This window comes from Tetrahymena thermophila, assembly GCF_000189635.1.
Source record: "Tetrahymena thermophila SB210 genomic scaffold scf_8254731, whole genome shotgun sequence".
Taxonomy (NCBI): Eukaryota; Ciliophora; class Oligohymenophorea; order Hymenostomatida; family Tetrahymenidae; genus Tetrahymena; species Tetrahymena thermophila.
In genome coordinates this window covers 243,862-265,047 of record NW_002476495.1, presented here as the reverse complement: position 1 = coordinate 265,047, position 21,186 = coordinate 243,862, and the positions used below count along the sequence as shown (strand labels likewise).

Sequence of the window (21,186 nt, the reverse complement as noted above, 5' to 3'; positions counted from 1 at the left end):
ATTATTTGGAAAGGAATAAACTTTAACATTTATTATCAATTTAACTCCAATAAATATTTCAAATAATCATTTTAACTTTCTTTTTTTAAAATGGATTTTAAGTTTACTCTAATTCTTTTCAAAATTCTTTTTAACATTTAAAAATTTATAGTTTAGTTCTAACTGCCAAAAAAATAAGCTAATAATTATACTTATTTAATTTATTTATTAAAGACTTTTAAAAGGAATTTAAGTATGTTCAAAATTAATATTTTAGAAATATTCTTTTTATTTTTAATGAATGAATACATTTGATTATTTTTTAGAAAAATATTTCATTAAATAATAAGATTAAAAATAATTACTCTTTAATTTCATTTTATATCAAAGTAACTAAAATATTTTTTCTTAATTTTTTATTTTGTTATTTTTGAATATATTATATTTAGAGTAGCAAATTTAAACTTAATGATAATAAATATTTTTTAATAAAATAAAATAAAGGTTTTGTATCTGATATATAAACTAAACATAATTTTTTTTATCCCTATTAATTAATGCCTTCCTCCTTATGTTTTTTAATTAATGTTATTTTATTGAAAAAAAGGAAGTACTTTATTGTAAAAATGAATTTTTTACTCCATAATTTATTTTAAAAAGCAATTCTTAAATTACATGTAACATTAATATTAAAAAATGTTATCCAAGAATTAATTTTTGATATTCATTTGGATAATTACAGAGTTAATATTTTAAAAATTAAAAAATATCAAATATTTTTAATTATTAATTCCATTTAAGTACAGATATAAAGCAATTAATTCTTCAAAAAATATATTTTCCATATTACAAATTTTTTTTAGTTTGATACAAAATACATATCTAAAATAATGAAAGTAATTGAATTTTGTTTATTAAAAACTAAAGTATTATGATATTCTTTTTAAAAAATAAAAATAATAAATTTTGTAATTTATTGATTTTTGCTGCTTATATTTTCTGTATCTAATATGCATCAATATTTAGTATACTGAATCTGATAGAGTTTTATCTCCTCTATCCATTAGCATATGATTCATTAAAATATAATATGTTTAAAATAACTATGTATGGATATGAAAGAAATACTATCTAACCCTAAAAAAAGATAAGTAAAAATATTCTCTATAATTTACTCATTTAGTTGTACTTGATATAACTTACTCAATTTAATTCTTTTTAATTTTTCTTATTTGTTAATTTGTAATGAAATATACAACTTTAATAAATCATCATTTTTCTAAAAAATCATAAAAAATATAATATTTTTTTTCAAGATATTACTAAAAAAAAAGCTGAGTAAAATTATTTATTTTGTACAATTTTTTTTTAAAGATAATAGTAAGCTAAATTAATTTTAGCTAAAAAATCCTTCAAGTCAACAAATAATCAATCAAAAAACTTTTATTCTACTAGAAAAATTTTATAAATATTAAACTATTAATATAAAATTATTAAACGCAAAACTTAGTATTAAAATTAGCAAAAATTGATATAAAATAAAATTTAAAAAAAAAAATATTGATTTAACCATTTTAAAATTAATAGTCAAATGCTTTCACTATATAAATCATACAATAAATGAGCTGGATTTATTATTTAAAATTAAAAAATAGATTTATAATAGGCTAACACTTAAAAGTTGTTTGCTGCCAGCTACTTTACAGTTTCATTAAATGAGGCATTATCATAGTCAGCTAGTCCAGGTATCTTATAGGTTTGAAAGCTAAAGAACTATCCAGAAGATAACAAATTTTTTAATTCTTTTTTCTCAACTTTATTAGAAGTAATTTAAATTTATTATTATATATTATCAATAAGGAGTGTTCTCAAATTTTAAAATATTTCTAAGCTTAATTAGTCATGAAATAATTTGTTTGTTATGGTTATTAGCAGCTCTTTTTTAAAGTTAGCTCTCTGAAATCTCCATTAAAATTCAAATGTATTGCTCAAATCACTTATTTAAATTATTATTGAACTTAAATTAAATTTACTGATCACTTTAATAAATTTTTAAATCAAAGTTAAATTGTGAGCAAATTTTTAATAATTGCTTGAGTTTAATTCATTTAATTATATTATTATTTCTAATTTATATTCTTCCAAAAACCTGTCCTGCAATTAATTGTAAAGTTTCTTATTAAATTGCACCTAGTTTTCCTTTAATATTATTTATGATTTAAATTTATTACACTTTCTACTTTTGTAATACAGATTAATAGCTAGGAGGTAAAATTAAGGCAAACAGAAGAAAAGCGAAACATAAATAGCAAAATCTAATTAAATTACTTTGGCAAAATATAGAAATTTAACCAAAACCAGAATGAATAAGTTAATACATTAAATACTTAGTTTCAAAATTTACTCCCATTCAGGAAGTTTTGTGTTTAGCTGAAATTTCTAATAGGTCTGAAAGGGGTATAGATTAATCTAAAAGATGTATTAACAGAAATAGATTACCAAATCTTCTTTCCATTCTTCTTTTTTTCTTTTAGTAGAAGTATAAAAGTCTAATACTCCTACTAAGAAGTTAAAGCTAAGTAGAAAAATGAATAAAAAATTGCTGTAAATAAAACTTTGAACCAATATATAAACGCTACAAAGATTTAAAAAGGCAGAATGAATTATCAGCTTTCCTTCATATAACTTTTAAAATTTCATTACAATTTTAATGGTTAAAATCCATAGAATTGAGAAATTGACAAAAATCATAGCTGTATAAAATGAGTTTTACAAACTTTTGGCTGATAAAGAGAGCAAGTAGATATTTATGCAAGCCGTAGGCAGGGTGATAACTATCAATTAAACAAGCATTCGAATTGATTAATTTTTAATTGATCTGCAAACACAATACCATTCACACTGAAAAAGGAACAAAAGTAAATAAAATGGTATTCTCTCTCTTTCTAATGATTGAAAATTTGAGATGAGCGCAGCAAATTTTGATACCATCCAAACAATTATTATAGCATAGACTGCCTTAGTACTATTATCTTTGCTAAGTTACACAAATTCGTATATATGAAGTAAAGATATTGAAACGCTTGATAATACTCCTAAGAAAAAGTTCGTATTTCTTTTACTAAAACACTCAAAGCACATCCTATTTACTTTTTAACCCTACTTTTATTTTAATAGATAAATTTTAATTAACCATAAAATTTAGGTGATCAAATGAAGTGATAGAAAATAAAAAAATAAAAAAATCAATAGCGACCTATTTTTTAATATTATTTCTATTGCATATAAAAATGATCCATATAATTTTTGAAAAAATAGAAATTTTACTCTTTAACTAACAACTTAGAATCATCAATTTACCCAAACAATAACTAAAAACATATAGTAATTAAAAATGAATGAGTTTCTTTATCAAAATATTTTTAAAAAAACTTTGCTTTATCTTCATAAGCACTATCATTTTACTTCTTTCTTTAAATTCAAATTTTATTTTACGTTTTTGTAAAAGTTAAATCAAGTATTTTTCTCTCATTATTTATATTAATAAAAAATGTATTTAGCTATGAGTTTTTGTAAAGGATTTTATTCAATTTTCAGCGAAGATTCTCTGTTGAGATATTTATTATATAAAATTTGTTTATTAATTCATAAAATAATTAATTTGATTTTATTTTTAAGCTCAAAGATATTTAAAGGATATACATTATTAAGGCCGGTTTTTTAAAATTTGAAAATGTGGTTTAATTAAGGCAGTTACTAAAATTTCAGTGTAAAGCCTTGAGAAAGGCAGTACCCTAGGGTACTATACATATACATACATATTTATAATAATAATAACTTTATTCTTAATATTTTTAAAGAGTGATAGGAAATACTCAAATCAATATACTTTTATTTTTAACAAAAATTGGATTGAAGAGCCAATAAGCTTGTTTTTAATAATTGTATTTGTTTGTTAACATTAATGCTTATCATTTTACTTACTGTTGTAATTTGAAAGTTGAGTATGAAAAATTAAATAAAAAAAGAAATAATTTAGATTTCATTGCATAAAAAAATTATTAACAAATTTTCAAATCATTAGAACATAAAATTAATATTTATAGACCAACAGACAAAAACTGATAAAATTTTTAATAATTGCTGTTTTAAAGATATTTTGTGAAAAATCAACTTCAAATAAGCATAACTAAAGAGAAAAGCAATGAAACTATGGGTAAAATGTATGTGGAAGATGTTGAAGCAGCTTTACAAACATTAGTAGTAGAACCAGCTGGGGCAGTTTATCCAGAAGAACATGCAGTACATCCACTGGCACCAGTAGTGGTAGGGGTACCATAGAAGTTAGCTTTACATTAACAAACAGGAGTAGAGGCAGAGCTGAGGGAAGCGTTAGTGTCTGGGCACATGCATGAAGCAATAGCAGTTGTACCAGCAGTAGAGGTTGTTCCAGTTGGGCATCCAGTACATCCAGTAGCACCACCAGCAGTTGGGTTAGGTGTACCATAGAAGTTAGCTTTGCATTAGCAGGCTGTGTTACCACTATTGAGGGCAGAGTTAGTATCACTGCAAGCACATGAAGAAACAGCAGTTGAACCAGCAGCAGCGGCAGAACCAGTTGGGCATCCAGTACATCCAGTAGCACCACCAGCAGTTGGATTAGGTGTACCATAGAAGTTAGCCTTGCATTAGCAGGCAGTGTTACCACTATTGAGGGCAGAGTTAGTATCATTGCAAGCACATGAAGCAACAGCAGTTGAACCAGCAGCAGCGGAAGAACCAGTTGGGCATTAAGTACATCCAGTAGTACCACCAGCAGCTGGGTTAGGTGTACCATAGTAGTTAGCCTTGCATTAGCAGGCAGTGTTACCGCTATTGAGGGCAGAGTTAGCATCATTGCAAGTGCAAGAAGTGACAAGAGTTCCTACGGTAGTGGCAAGAACAGAATTAGTTCCAGTTGGGCATTATTGGCAAGCTCCACCAGCAACAGAATCAGTAGAAGTACCATAATAACCAGCATTACAGAAACAAACACTTCCAGCACCAGCAGTAGCGTGAGCATCAGAACAAGCATTTACAGTAGCAATTACAGCTACAGAAATAAGTATCAAAGAAGTTACTTTCATTTTTTTTTTGCAAGATTAGTTTATAATTATTTGAATTTTTGATTTTATTAAATCTTTATAATTAAATTTTGCTCTATTTTAAAATTAATACAGATGGGCTGAGATAATTTGAGGATTATTCATTCATTCGTTTATCAATTACCCCTCTTTAATTTAATTATTTTGAATTTTAAATAAAATATCTATAGGGTAGGCTAATTTATAAATTAATTAATGATAAAAAACAAATATTTTAAAATTATCTTATTTGAAACATCAACCTAAATTTATTAAATATACTTTAATGAAGGTTCTAAATGTAAAAAAAACATATTTAAAAATTAGAAATTTTCATCTCATATCATAAATTTATTTTTTTGAATGCTAATTATTTTTTTTACATTAAAAATCATTTAATGACTTGTTTAAAAGATAATTTTTTTAAAGTTGAAAACCCAAAAAATTCTAAATCTATTGCTTTACACAAAATAAAATAGAAAATTGTTATTTTTTATAATTACTGTTATTTAATTAATCATTAAAATTACGAAAGAATTAAAAATGAAATACTTTATTCTACTTTATTACTAACTAATATAAGAAAATCTGTTAAAGTTTTAGGGGGATATGGTAGGCTTTTTAAATTAGATTTGCAAATAAAATATTGATTACTTTTCTGATAAAATATTAAAAAAATATGTCTTCTAAAGAATTTATTAGAATAATAATTAAAATAAAATATATTTTGATTAATTTTCTGATAAAATATTTAAAAAATATGTCTTCTAAAGAATTCATTAGAATAATAGTTATATTGATTAATTTTCTGATATAATATTAAAAAAATATGTCTTTTAAAGAATTTATTAGGATAATAGTTATTATGGTTTTGGTAACTTAAGTTGTCTTCTAAGGGTGTGAAAAAATAATTTGTCTTGTATATTTTTTCATGAATTTTTATTTATTTCCACTTACAATTTTTGGTATGGAAAAATCAACAAAAAATTCAATGAAGAAAGTTTAAATTAAAAAAAATTAAACTTAGAATGAAGAGAATATTTGGGAGAAAAGAGGAGGAATTAATTAATTTCTTTACTATCCCTTAATTAAATTCTTAGTTCTGACGAAATATTAATAAATTTTGTCTTGATTAGAGCTGTATAAGAAATGATCATTCACTGATGAAATATTAACAAAATTTGTCTTTTAAAGATTTGAATATAATAAATGCATGATGATCTTCTGATGAAATATTTAAAAAATGTGTCTTCTCTCTAATAAATTTAAAAAAATAATATAGAAATTTATTGTTTGTTTGTTATTATAAAAAAAATACATCAATGAAAAGCTAAAATTTATTTAAATAATCAGACAAAATTTAATACTTTAAACATAATTTATTTAAAAATTAATAATGGATAAACTCATATTGAATTCATATATCTTTAAAATTATTTATTATGATTTAATTTTTGCTTAAACTTTCATACATTTTATTTTATTTTAACAAAGATAATAAAAATTGACTAATTATTTAATTAAAATGTAAAAGAAAGTAATATTTAATAATTTAAATAAAAATTTAAAGTTAATTATCATAAAGTATTCATCAATTCATTAAATGTATTAACTTTATTTATTTACAAACCAAAAATTGATAAGATTCATAATTTTTCCTTCAATAATTTAATTTTAAAGTACACTTAGAGCTTTAAAAAAATTATTACTAGTAAAAAATTTTGATAAATAAACAGACTGTAATAAATTTTCTATTGAATGCATCATACACGTAATAAGAAATATATCTAAATTTTTTAAAACGCATTATTGAAAACAAGAGAGAGTATTTAGGATATTTTTTAATAAAAAAATATATCTTTCTGATTAAATATTAATAAAATTTGTCTTCTTAAGAATTTATAAGTATCATCTAAATAATCATATATTTTGATTTCAGTGTGATTTTAATATTTATTTTGATTAGAAATCCTGAGTTTCTTTCTGCAAAAATATCTTTAGTTCATAAAAATATTTTCCCAATTAAAGTTTATGTTAGTTTCTTCAAAAACTTAATAATTAAAACTGAGAATAAAAATACTAAGATATTTATTTATGAATTAGTTCAAATTTTAGATATTTGAAAGGCAAGATATTTTTAATATTCAACGTCTTCTCGATTTAAGATAAAAAAAGTAGATTTGAATTGTAAAAAATATAAAACAAATAGTGTATTTCCCTAAATCTATTAAATTGAAATAAAGAGCAAATATTTAAAATTATTTCTACTTTAAAATATAAGTAAATGTAGTGCATAATGTATAAACCCATCTAATTTTAGCCAATATTATTATAATTTTTTATAGTCACATTTTTATACAAACAAATATATGAAATCCGCGAAATGATCCACTTTACTGTGTGTTAAGATATTTATTTATTCTACCATATATTTCAAAACTGATTAAATATTATTAAAATTTGTCTTCTTCAGAATTTGTTATCCATTTAGATAAAATTTAATTTCATTATTTTATTTTAAATTTAAATATTTCTCTTAAAATCACCTAAGTAATAATTAATAAATAATGATGATTTTTTCTCTTTTTACCTATATTTTGCTAATCTAGGTATTAAAATATGATAAACTGGATATAATTATATTTTAATACCTGGATTATGCTTAATTTAAAATGAAAAAAATATATTAAAGTATATGATATCATGGTTCGTGATATTTCAAATGCAGGAATATCTATATATTTTTTGATTATATATTAAAATAATAATTATAAAATCAATAACAATAATAAATTAATCAAATAGATAATCGATCAACATCAAAAAGCTCAAATTTGTTAAAACATTAAATTTAATATTTAATATTTAAAACATAATTTATCTAAAAATTGATCAGGGAAAAACGAATATCAAATTCTTAAATTATTAAAATTACTTTTTATGATTAAGAAACTTTAATTTTCGTGTACACTTTCATACATTTGACTTTAATTGAATAAAGATAATAAAAATTGGAAATTTAAAAAAAAAAAAAATAAATATTTAAATAAAAGAGAAAAGAAAATTAAAAGGCAATTATTATAATCTATTTATAAATTGATTGATTAAATAGCATTTAATTTTATTTATAAACAAAAAATTGATAAAATTCATTATTCTCTTAACAATTATAACAATTTAATTTGATAGCACACTTAGAGCTTTATTAAAATTATTTCTTGGAAAAAATTTTGATAAGTAAACAGATTGTAATAGATTCGTACTTGTAATAATAAATTTAAAAAAACGTATTATTTTATTATAAAACTTAAACAAGAGTGTATTTAGGATATTTTTTAATAAAAAAATATATATCTTTCTGATTAAATATTAATAAAATTTGTCTTCTTATGAATTTATAAGTATCATCTAGATAATCATTTATTTTTTAATTTGATTGGAAGTTCTGAATTTCTTACTGCTAAAATATCCTTAATTCACAAACATATTTACCCAATAAAAGTTTCATTTACTTACTTCAAAAACTTAGTAATTAAAATACTAAGATATTTATTAACTAGTTTAAATTTCAGATATTTGAAAAATGAGATATATTTAATATTTTTTGTCTTCTTTTTCTTATGGATTTATGATAAAAAAGTAGATTTCAATAGTAAAAAACATAAAAAAACTAATATTCACTGTATGGGATGAGATATTTATTTATTGATTGATCATATATTTCAAAACTGATTAAATATTATTAAAATTTGTCTTCTTCAGAATTCATTATCCCTTTAATTAATATTAAATTTCATTCTTTTATTTCAAATTTAATAATTTCTCTTTAAATCTCCTAAGAAAAAATTAATAAATAATAGATGATTTTTTCTCATTATCTATATATGTACATATTGTATTTAATTATATAAATTAACTAATAAGGAGTCTATTAACCCATGATTTGGTTAATATAAGTTTTTATCTATGCCATAATAAAATAAAAATTATACAAAAAGTAGGAGGTATAGATAAATTTTATATATCTTTATCAAAAGAAAGTTCTTAAAAAAAAACAAAAATTTAAAACTTTAAATTATTTATGAATATACCCACTCACCCTCTAATTTATATGTTAGAAATTTTTAATGTTATTTTTATTTTTAAAATTCCATTATTTTTTATTTAGGATGATTGCTTTGTCAATTTTTTTAAACTAGTTCTTTTATTCTTCATATTATTAAATACTGAAATAAAAATAAGCCAAATAAATATTAGTAATAAAAAGATATCATTTCATATTAAGTTTTAAGAGAACAATAATAACTTTTTACTTAACATTTTTAAAGAGTGATATGAAAATACTCAAATCATTATATTTTTATTTTTAACCAAAATTTGATTGAAGAGCTAGCTAGCTTGTAGCTTTTTATTTTTAATAACAAAAATTATTTAAATTTTTTTGTTTATTTACTTACTTATATGCTTATTATCTTACTGGAATAATTTGAAAGTTGATTTTGAAAAAAAAATAAATATAAAAGAAAATATATTTGATTTTGTAAAATGATAAAAATAATTCAATTTTCAAATCATTAGAACATAAAATTAATATTTATTGACTAACAGACAAAAATTGATTAAATTTTTAATAATTGCTGTTTTATAGATATTTTGTGAAAAATCAACTTCAAATAAGCATAACTAAAGAGAAAAGCAATGAAACTATGGGTAAAATGTATGTGGAAGATGTTGAAGCAGCTTTGCAAACATTAGTAGTAGAACCAGCTGGGGCAGTTTATCCAGAAGAACATGCAGTACATCCACTGGCACCAGTGGTGGTAGGAGTACCATAGAAGTTAGCATTACATTAACAAACAGGAGTAGAGGCAGAGCTGAGGGAAGCGTTAGTGTCTGGGCACATGCATGAAGCAATAGCAGTTGTACCAGCAGTAGAGGTTGTTCCAGTTGGGCATCCAGTACATCCAGTAGCACCACCAGCAGTTGGGTTAGGTGTACCATAGAAGTTAGCCTTGCATTAGCAGGCAGTGTTACCACTATTGAGGGCAGAGTTAGTATCACTGCAAGCACAAGAAGAAACAGCAGTTGAACCAGCAGCAGCGGCAGAACCAGTTGGGCATCCAGTACATCCAGTAGCACCACCAGCAGTTGGATTAGGTGTACCATAGAAGTTAGCCTTGCATTAGCAGGCAGTGTTACCACTATTGAGGGCAGAGTTAGTATCATTGCAAGCACATGAAGCAACAGCAGTTGAACCAGCAGCAGCGGAAGAACCAGTTGGGCATTAAGTACATCCAGTAGTACCACCAGCAGTTGGGTTAGGTGTACCATAGTAGTTAGCCTTGCATTAGCAGGCAGTGTTACCACTATTGAGGGCAGAGTTAGCATCATTGCAAGTGCAAGAAGTGACAAGAGTTCCTACGGTAGTGGCAAGAACAGAATTAGTTCCAGTTGGGCATTATTGGCAAGCTCCACCAGCAACAGAATCAGTAGAAGTACCATAATAACCAGCATTACAGAAACAAACACTTCCAGCACCAGCAGTAGCGTGAGCATCAGAACAAGCATTTACAGTAGCAATTACAGCTACAGAAATAAGTATCAAAGAAGTTACTTTCATTTTTTTTTTGCAAGATTAGTTTATAATTATTTGAATTTTTGATTTTATTAAATCTTTATAATTAAATTTTGCTCTCTTTTAAAATGAATACAGATGGGCTGAGATAGTTTGAAGATTATTCATTCATTCGCTTAGAAATTTTCCCTTTACATATTAATTATCTTGATTTAAAATAAATGATCTATAGGGTAGGCTAATTTATTAATTAATTAATGATAAAAAGCAAATATTTTTAAATTAGCTAATTTGAAACATCTACCTTAATTTATCAAATGCTTTTTAATGCTGATTCCTAAACGAAAAAAACAAATTTAAAAATATGTTATAAATTTATTTTTTTTTCTTCATAAAAAATTATTTTGTAACTTTTATTTTAAAGAGAAAATTTTAAAAATTGAAAATTCAAGAGCTCTAAATCTATTTCCTAATACAAAGTGAAATAGAAAATTAATTAATGATATTTATATAAATACTATTTTTGAATTATCATTAGAAGTAAGAAAGAATTAAAAATGAAATGCTTTATTCAACTTTATTACAAGTTAATAAGTAGAAAATTTGCCAAAGTTTTAGGAGAATAAAGTAGGATTTTTAAATTAGATTTGCAAATAAAATATTGATTAATTTTCTGATGAAATATTGAAAAAATATGTCTTTTAAAGAATTTATTGGAATAATAGTTATCATACTTTCTTGTAAAATATTAACGTAAATTGTCTTCTGAGGATTTGTAAGAATAATAAGTCTTGTATATTTTTACATACATATTATATGGATGATGATAATATTGCATATAAAACTTTCATCAAATTACAAATTAATATAACAGTCATATATGTTTATTTTCACTTACAAAAATTAACAAAAACATCAATAAAGAAAGTTTAAAAAAAAAATAATTAAATTTTACCTGAAGAGAAAATTTGAGAGAAAATAGGAGGAATTAATTATTTTTATTATTACTTGATAAAATGTCTAGTTCTGATGAAATATTAATAAAATTTGTCTTCAAATGATCTGTTAATAATAGAAATAATCATTCATGGAAGAGATATTAACAAAATTTGTCTTTAAAAGATTTTAATATAATAAATGTTTAATGATTTTCTGATGAAATATTAACAAAATTTGTCTTCTCACGAATAAACGAGAAAAAATAATAAAAACTATTTATATAGATTTTTCTTTGCTCAAAAAAAAAATAAAGGCTTATTTTTAAATTTACTTGAAATTTTGTGTTAGTTCTTCTAAAAGAATACTGAAAACAAAATTTTATTTAAACAAATACACCAAATAAATTTTATACACTAAACAAACATAATTTATCTTAAAATTAATTATGGATAAACTCATATTGTATTCATAAATCTTTAAAATTATTTTTTATGATTAAGGAGCTTTAATTTTTGTGTATACTTTCATACATTTGAAATTATTAGAACAAAGATAATAAAAAATTACTAATTCATTAATTAAAAGTACAAGAAGGAAAAATATAAATTTAAAATAAAGAGAAAATAAAATTTGAAGGCAATTATCATGATATATATATATCAATTAATTAAATTGTATTTCATTTTATTTACATACCAAAAATTGATCAAATTCATGATTCTTTCTTTCTTTACATTAATAACAAATTAACTTGAAAACTTGCTTAGAGCTTTAAAAAAATATTTCTCGCAAAATATTTTTAAAAAAATAAACAGATTATAATAGATTTTCTATTGAATGCATACTCGTATTAAGAAATTTATCTAAATTTTTTAAAGTTAATTTAATGCATTATTTTTCATGAAATAGAAAGAAACAAAAGAGTATTTAGGAGTTTTTATAATTAATAAATAATATTTCTTTCTGATTAAATATTAATAAAAAATGTCTTCTTAAGAATTTATAAGTATCTTCTAGATAATCCTTTATTTTCATTCAAGTGTACTTACTTTGTATATTTACTTTAATCTGAAATCAATCATTACATTAAAAATATTGATTGCCTAGCAATTTCAGGTATAAATTAAATAAATATTTAATTGATTAATTAATTAATTGAGTAAATGCAATAAATCAAACATATATTCACATAAATGCAAAAAATCAAGCATATATTCACAAATAAATTAAAAAAAAGTCAAGCTATTTATTTTTATTACAAAGCCTTTTTTAAAAAATAAATGTAAATTAAATGAAAAATAGTAGTAAAACCCATTATTTAAAAGCTATTTTTTAAGCTACTCAAACAAAGTTTTGTGTTATTTTTTGTGATATGTTTTTTTGCTAAAGTAAAAATTGTACTTTAAAAATAACTATTTTATTAAAATGTAGAGAACTTAATGAATTTAACATTTTAAAATGTTAGTATTTAATAAAATTTTATAATAGTTTTTATTTTTTATAGAGACTAGAGAATAAAGGCTCTTATTTAGAAAGTAATTAATTAGATTAAACTTTTAAACAAAGAAGAATATTGAAAATTTCCTAATGACACATATATAAAAAATCAATCAAAATCTTAAAATTAATATTAAGCTCATCTGAATTTCTTACTATGAAAATATCTTTAATTTGCAAACATTTTTCCCCAATAGAAGATTCAATTAATTTCTTCAAAAACTTAATAACTAAAACTGAGAAATAAAATGCGAAGACTATTATGAATTAAATCAAATTTTATATATTAAAGTGATGAGATATTTTTAATTAATCTTATCAAAGATTTAAGATACAAAAAGTAAATTTCAATTATAAAAAAGAAAAAACAAAAAGTAATTTTCCGTAAATTTGTTATATTCTTAAACATAAAGCAAATAAATAAAATTAATTTATTTCTATTTTAAAATATAAGTAAAAGTCATGTGTATATTGTATATGCATTCGATCTTAGCTCGAATATTTTTATTAAATTTTATTGTTGCACTATCATACAAATATATGAATTCACAAAAAGATTTGTTGTAATATTAAATTGAGTTGATGATGTATTTACTTATTTATTTATTTTTTCGACTATGTATTTCAAAACTGATTAAATATTATTAAAATTTGTCTTCTTCAGAATTCATTATCCATCTATCTAGATTAAATTAAATTTGATTATTTTATTTCAAATTTAATAATTTCTCTTCAAATCTCCTAAGAAAAAATTAACTTATAATAGATGATTTTTTCTCTTTATTAATATATATTTATATACTGCATGCATTTAAATAAATTTACTAATACAGATTTTTTAAAACCTGATTTGTTAAATAGTAAATAAGAGCAAAAATACTAATAAAATAATATTTTAAACCTACCTAGGTTTTTTGAGGGGAATTGCGGTAATAAATATAAAATTAAGAAATATTTTTTTTTTATCATGTTAGATAAACTAGAAAGTTAATATTTCTTTATATATTTCTAAGATAAAAGCACATAAATAAATTGTTTAAAAATTTCTATCAATAACATTAAAATAAACTAAAATTTTTAGAATAGAATAGAATAGAAATAGATGAATTAATTACTTTTAAAACTAAAATTAAAACCTTTTCATTTAAATTTTAGATATTTTAAAGTAGTTTTTGTTAACTTAATTTAGCTTTGCTTTTTAAAAGTTGATAACTTTAATTAATCAACTCTTTGAGAAAATAAGATAATTAATTAAGTAATTAATCAAGGGGTAGTGTTATACTACATTTTTTGAACTGATAAAATATTATTAAAATTTGTCTTCTTAAGAAATAATCAGAATACTAATAATACATACATAAACTTTATCTCACCTGAATTTACTATTAAATTTTCTCCTAATCCTCTTTGAAAAGCATCAAAAGTTTCCTAAATTATATGTTAAAATTTCATATTTACTAGGTCTTTTAAAAAATTCAATCTAATATTCTTAGATATGAACCTGATCTTAAACAAAAATATCTTGCTTTGTTTTTAAATAATGTTATATTCCTTATTTTTTAGAAGATATTTTCCATTATGCGCTTTTATGAACTACAAATAAATTAATCTTTAAAGAAATATAAGTCCTTCAAAATTTAAACACAGATGAAAAATGAAATAGGTTTGGACTATCAATGAAATCATAGGATTCAAATTTTTAATAAATAAACGAATGAATGAATAAAAGTTTTATTGATTGATTTTTGTTTATTTTAAAATTTTCTTCTTAAATATTTTTTATAATATATTTTTCCATTTTGAACTTTAATGAATGAATTGCAAATAAATTAATCTTGAAAGAAAAAAAGTCATTTAAAATTTTAACATAGATGAAAAATGAAATAGGTTTGTAGATCAAAGAAATCATAGGAATCAAATTTTTAAAAAATAAATAAATACATTGAATGAAAGCTTCCTTGATTGATTTTTGTTTATATTAAAATTACTTATTAAATCTTTTTACAATATGTTTTTCCATTATACACTTTAATGAATTACAAATAAATTAATCTTTAAAGAAAAATAAGTCATTTAAAATTTAAATACAGATGGTGAAGTAGGTAGGTAGGTAGGTAGGTTTGGAGATTCTAAGAAATCATTAGATTAAAATTTTTGATAAATAAATAAATGATTGAAAGCTTCTTTGATTGATTTTTGATTATTTTAAAATTTTCTTCTTAAATCTACTATATGAAATTCTCATAAATATATTCATATACTAATAAAAAGCAACTAATATAATTATAATATATCCAACTAACAGGAGGGATTTATTTATAAAAATATATATCTTACATTGATTTTTCCTATTATTACTATAGTTATTTAATGTTTTTTCCCATGTAAAATAAAAAATGTTCCCCCTTTTTAAATTTCAAAGGATATTCTCCCTTTGCAAATTCAAAAGGACTACTTTATTTGTTTGTTAGATTTTAATTCTCAAGAGTGATATTTTAATTTATTTTTTTATGTACTTATTATTATTATATTAAATAAAACAAAAAAAGTTATAAATCTAGCAATTACAAAATATGACCAAATTTTAGTAGTATAAGCGATTCTGTTTAATAATTAAATTAAATAACTTTAATTTATTTACAAAATGCTAAATATTTTTTATGAGTTTTATTATTATAGATTTTAGTTAAAAATCAGAATATATTTAAGCAACTAAAACAATTATAATTTTCAGTAAAATTTAATTTCACTAGCTAAAGTAAAATATCTAAAAATGACTGGCTGACTAACTAACTAACTAACTAACTAACTAACTAACTAACTAACTAACTAACAACCAAATTGATATAAACATTTAATTTTATTTAGAATTTTAAGAAACTGAATGATAGTCAATAAAAAAGAAATTAAAAATTAGTTCATTTAAATTAATATTATTAACATTTTACTTTTATCTCAATATCTTCTTTTATTTATTTATTTATTTAAAAACTTTGCTTGAAATGAAATATCAATATAATTTGTATTTTTATATTCTTAATTAATATTATTAGTATCCTAAATCTTATTTTATATTTTTACATTTTTTTATTTTATTCAATAATTTAAAGACACCTTTTTTCATTTAAAATATGCAATTTCATAATAATAATTTTTTTTTTTACACTAACAACTATTCCAAATAGCAAATAAAGAAACTAACAAACTGAATTTTTAAAAAAAGGATTGAAAAATTAATTAATTAATTTATTATATAATTTTTATTAAATTTATTAAAGAATGAAAATTTTTTCATGAATAATAAAGTGTGAATTTTTTCTTTAATAAAATATTGCTGAATTATTTTAATATTTTATTTAAAAATAAAATTTATAAAGCAAAATTTAAAACTAATTTGACTATCTCATTTATCAATTAAATTAGATTCAATGTTTGTAAATTTTGTTTCTAATATTAATTATTTCAAATTAACTCTATAAAAATAGGATTTTAATTTTATTTAATTATTTGATGAAATTATTTTTATTAATGCAATTTTCTCATTTTTGCTACAAATGATAAAGTAATTTACATAATCCTTTATTTCACTCTGTTATTTATTATTTTTAGCAAAAATAGTTAAAACAATAGAAGAGATTTGTATCTTCCTTCCTGCTATATTATAATAATAATAATCAAAATAATTTTTTTTTATTTGAATAACAGTCTATATTATAAAATTTACTCTGAATTTTCATAATTTGAATTAATTGAGTCTTACCTAATTTAATTTAAAAAAATTATGCTATCAAAATTACAGATAGATTGATAGCTATAAATTTTTCGTTTAATTTAAATTTTTTGAAAATTAAAAGCATTTTTTGTATTATATTTATAAAGTATTTTACAACCTATTATTTTTAGATAATCGTAATTATATCCATAAATATTTAATATTTAAAAAAACATTTATTTCTGATATAAAAAGTGGCGGAAATGTCAAAATAGTAAGCTAAACCAAGCCAGCTAATTGTCTTATTTAAATTTTAAGGGTTTTTAATTAAAGATTTCGTTTTCCATAAATTAATTGCTTACATTATTTAAAAGAGGGTTTGCTCTAAGTTAGAATATTTAAATAAATATTTTATCAATTTTTACAAGAAGAAACTACATTGAAAGTTTTTAAATATCAAAATAGCAATCTATTTTCATAAATTAATTTTTAGATTTAAGTGAATAATTTATACAATTTTTAATTTAAATTTTATTCATTAATTAAAATGTAAAAATAATTTAGTAAATTAAATGACAGGGGATAAGAGAGAGCCAAATAAAACCTCAAACATGCCTATCTGTCTGTCAGCTCTTCATTTTGTAGAGATTTTTTTAATGAAGAAGAATTAAAGTTAGAATTTTATTAGAGATGTTAGTGAGATCAAAAATTAGTCTGACTTTTTACTAAGGTATTTATTTTTTTTAAAGACGAAAAGACATAATATATTAAGCATACAGATAGAGTTGTTGAAATATTAAATATTTGTATCAGATCTTATTATTTAAATTGATATTTTTTTAGGGTAGAGTTAGTTATTTTGGATGTTTAAAAATAGGAAAACTAAAAATTTTAACAACATAATAAAAGGGATTCAGCGATTTCACAAATTGGTGATGTTTAATCTAGAATATATATAGCTATATTTTATTAGTTGATTCAATAAAATAAGATATATGATATATAAAAATCTTGTAAATAATTCTTGAAGAAGACTTAATAAATAGCAAAATAATAAAGCTTTTATTAAGGGGTAACTCTATAAAAATTCATCTAAATTTTGCTGGATGTGATTATTTATCTCTCTTTATTCAAGTCTTATGCTCATTTTCTGTTACTTTTTTTTGGTTAGAAAAATTATCAATTTTACTGTAATCAGCAAATTAAGACATAGACTGAAAGGAAATTTTTATAACTTTCTAGTCTAGCACATATTATATAATAATTTTTATTATCGAGATGTAAATATTATTAACACCAAACAACACGTATATTAAAGATAAGTAAGTATACATTCAATTAACAAATTCATGAAAAATGCCCTCTGCACTTTTACCTTGACAGATAAGTGACATACTAAATTAACTAATAGAAAAACTGAGAATTTATGTAAGAGGAAACAAATTCTAGAAAAAAGATCAAGACTCTATGATATAAAGAAAGCCAGATTATTTTTAATTAATTTTTAAAATTTTAAATTCTTAATTATTCTTTTAAATAAGTAAGTTACTCTTTAAATTTACTTTCAAATAATGTTAAGGAAAAAACACAATAGTTTGTAAAAAGGGTATTCATTTATTTTATTTTTAACAAATACTTTTTCATAAAATAAATTAATTTTATTTTTATTTACTACTAACTAATACTTTTTAGTTTAAAAAAAATTGATATAAAATTACTATGAATTGTATTTAGTATTTCATTATTACTAAATTTGGACACAGATTTATTTTATACGAATATATTGTTTGTTTGATATTAAAAAATTGGTAACATGTTAGAATATATTAGTAAGATATAAATAAATTATACTAACAACTTACAATTGACCATTTTTTATTAGAAATTCTATTCTTTTTAAACAAATTTAAAAAAATTTTACATTTAAATTATTCATAGAATTTTCATTCTATCTATTCCCATCTATCTGTAATTTCTGCTATAGAAATTGATTTAGTAGTTTCAAAACAAATTTGATAAGAAATTTTATAGCTATATTTATTTATCTAACTATTTTAACCTATTTAAAAAAGTAAATTGTAAACGGATTTTGAATACCAAAATATTATTTTTTCTTTTTATCCAAATAAAATTTATCTAAAACTAAATAAATTTCTTGAAATACTTATAATTAATTGATATTCAATATTCTTGAAAAAAAATAAATGATATAATTGAAAAAATATCAAAGAAATTTAGATGTAATATTTTGTTTTTAAATGATTATTTTTTAGTAAAAAAGGTTTTTAAGCTCTTTGCTTTAACCTATTTCTTTTCACCATATTGATTTTGTAAGAATGAAATTTATTATTACTATTTATTTTGCTCACTCATATTTTTTTCAAGTTTTTAAAATATTTATTTTTAATTCTTTTATTTTTATTTATTTTAACTCATTTTTAATTTATAACATTTACTTTGATTATTAATTAATTAATTTCTTATTTCTTCATATTTTTTCTTCATTTTTACCTTCTAAATAACTAATTCATTATATTTTCTTCAATATTTAATAAGTTGTAAATAAATTTGTGTAATTGATTTGTCAGAAAAGGTTTTGCTTTTGCAAAATTTACTAACAAACCTCACTAATTTTACTCTTGATATAATGTATAAACAGTTTTTTTTTTGTTTGTTTGTTTGTTTGTTTGTTTGTTTGTTTGGCTTTTTGTTTTAAATATAATATTTTTTAATGTAAAATTAATTTAAAAAACAATATATTTGATTTTTTTGTTTTTTATTTTGATAAAACTTTTTTCCCTCTTATGCATCATGTTATGGTACAAAACTCAATTATAATTTAAACCATCTGTCTTTAGATAAATATTAATTAATTAGAGTCAGCATAAATAATATTAAAATGCCAATTATTTTAGAAAATTTATGTAAAAAAGAGGAAAGATTTTGAATTATTCTATTAAAACAAACTTTTTAAAAATATTTTGCATTTTTAGATTTTTAATAAATAGAATATAAATTTTTTTTGGAGAGAAGTGAGGGAGGGAGTGAGGTATGAAAGTATGTAGGATAAAAGATAATATGGTTATTTTTACCATTATAAATCCCTAATGATAATTATTAATATGGAAATATAAATATTTACAATTCTTAAATTGGTTTTAACAAAATGCCATTCATTCATTGTAAATCAAATATTTTTAATTACTTATTAAATATTTTTTGGCTTTTTTTGTACAAATATTAATAGAAAACACATTAAAAAAAGTAATTTTTTAAAGTTTTTAGATTAATAATTTTATTTTCATACAAAAATATGAATCACGTTACAATCTTTTTTCTTTCAAAAACGAAAGGAGTTTTTTAAAATGAATTGAATTAAAATAATTTTTATTGTAAAAATATATGATAAAAATGAATTTAACCCAATAATTAGTAGATTTAGCTACTTCTTTGAAGACTTTTTTATGTTCCTCCATAAGTACAGCTTTCTGTGTGTTTGTAATTTTTTAGGATAATCTACATATCGTCTGCAAATAGCTAGAAGTGGATGTTATGAGGGTCAAGTTTTTTGATTTTCTGTATTTGAAGGATATTAATTCAGATTTTTCATATAAGTAATTGAATAGCAAATGAAAAACTTGTAACCCTGAATGACTGATTTCTCTTCCTATTTTTTACTCATTTATGTCGTCATTTTGAAAATATCATCAAAATTCTGACTCAGTTATGAGAATAACTGTTCTTGGTTGACACAATCAGAGGCAATCTTGACATCATAGAAGAAAGTGAAACTGCTTTCTTTCTTTACCACAGTATTTTGAATAAGAAAAATTATCCTACAAATGCTGATGACTGTGCTACGGTACATCAAGAAATCGCATCTACTGATGTGTAAATTTGTTACTTTGGCCTCAATCTTTCAAATTTTAGAAGTTCTATGTATGGCATTGCCTTCTCTTACATTTTAAAGACTGAGGATTGAATCTTAATGAACCTTAATTTGTAATTTATCTTCTCTTAAATACACTTCAATAGGTAGATTTTCTGGTATAGGAAGTGTTTCTGTATAATTCTGGATCAAAGAGGAGGTCTTTTAGGAGCAGTTGGAGATTGCTGCCCCTGATACAGATTTTCAAGAGTATAAATACTAAATGGCCGGAAAGATGTATCCACAAAAACTTAAGTGTATCTAAATCTTTAAGTTTATTTATCTCCAATAATGAGAATCTACCAAAATCGTTATATTATATAGAATAAGGTAAAAAGCCTGTTGAATATTTTACAAACTTTTTAAATTTATTCTTTAAAAGAGTACACTCTTAAACAATGTTAACTATAAAAGGATATCAACTATTTTTGTA

General features: G+C 21.3%; 4 protein-coding genes across 4 annotated transcripts; all 4 read right to left on the bottom strand. All coding sequences in view use genetic code 6, as the record gives it.

The window, feature by feature from the left end:
* Positions 1 to 1,566: 1,566 nt before the first annotated feature.
* Positions 1,567 to 2,282, bottom strand: TTHERM_000595488 (hypothetical protein; the record flags this gene model as incomplete). Its single annotated transcript, XM_012796428.1, has 2 exons — positions 1,567 to 2,169; positions 2,220 to 2,282. The coding sequence occupies 2 exons, from the start codon at positions 2,280 to 2,282 to the stop codon at positions 1,567 to 1,569; spliced, it is 666 nt and encodes a 221-aa protein (XP_012651882.1).
* A 1,872-nt stretch (positions 2,283 to 4,154) lies between these two features.
* On the bottom strand, positions 4,155 to 5,105 carry TTHERM_00595440 (immobilization antigen; the record flags this gene model as incomplete). The annotated part of the gene is made up of 1 exon (XM_001011705.1): positions 4,155 to 5,105. The coding sequence occupies one exon, from the start codon at positions 5,103 to 5,105 to the stop codon at positions 4,155 to 4,157; it is 951 nt and encodes a 316-aa protein (XP_001011705.1).
* Positions 5,106 to 9,771: 4,666 nt separating this feature from the next.
* On the bottom strand, positions 9,772 to 10,722 carry TTHERM_000594410 (immobilization antigen; the record flags this gene model as incomplete). Its single annotated transcript, XM_012796427.1, has 1 exon — positions 9,772 to 10,722. One exon carries the CDS (start codon positions 10,720 to 10,722, stop codon positions 9,772 to 9,774), a length of 951 nt encoding a protein of 316 aa, XP_012651881.1.
* A 9,662-nt stretch (positions 10,723 to 20,384) lies between these two features.
* TTHERM_00594400 (hypothetical protein) lies at positions 20,385 to 20,693 on the bottom strand (the record flags this gene model as incomplete). The annotated part of the gene is made up of 1 exon (XM_001011700.2): positions 20,385 to 20,693. The coding sequence occupies one exon, from the start codon at positions 20,691 to 20,693 to the stop codon at positions 20,385 to 20,387; it is 309 nt and encodes a 102-aa protein (XP_001011700.2).
* Between the last annotated feature and the right edge of the window lie 493 nt (positions 20,694 to 21,186).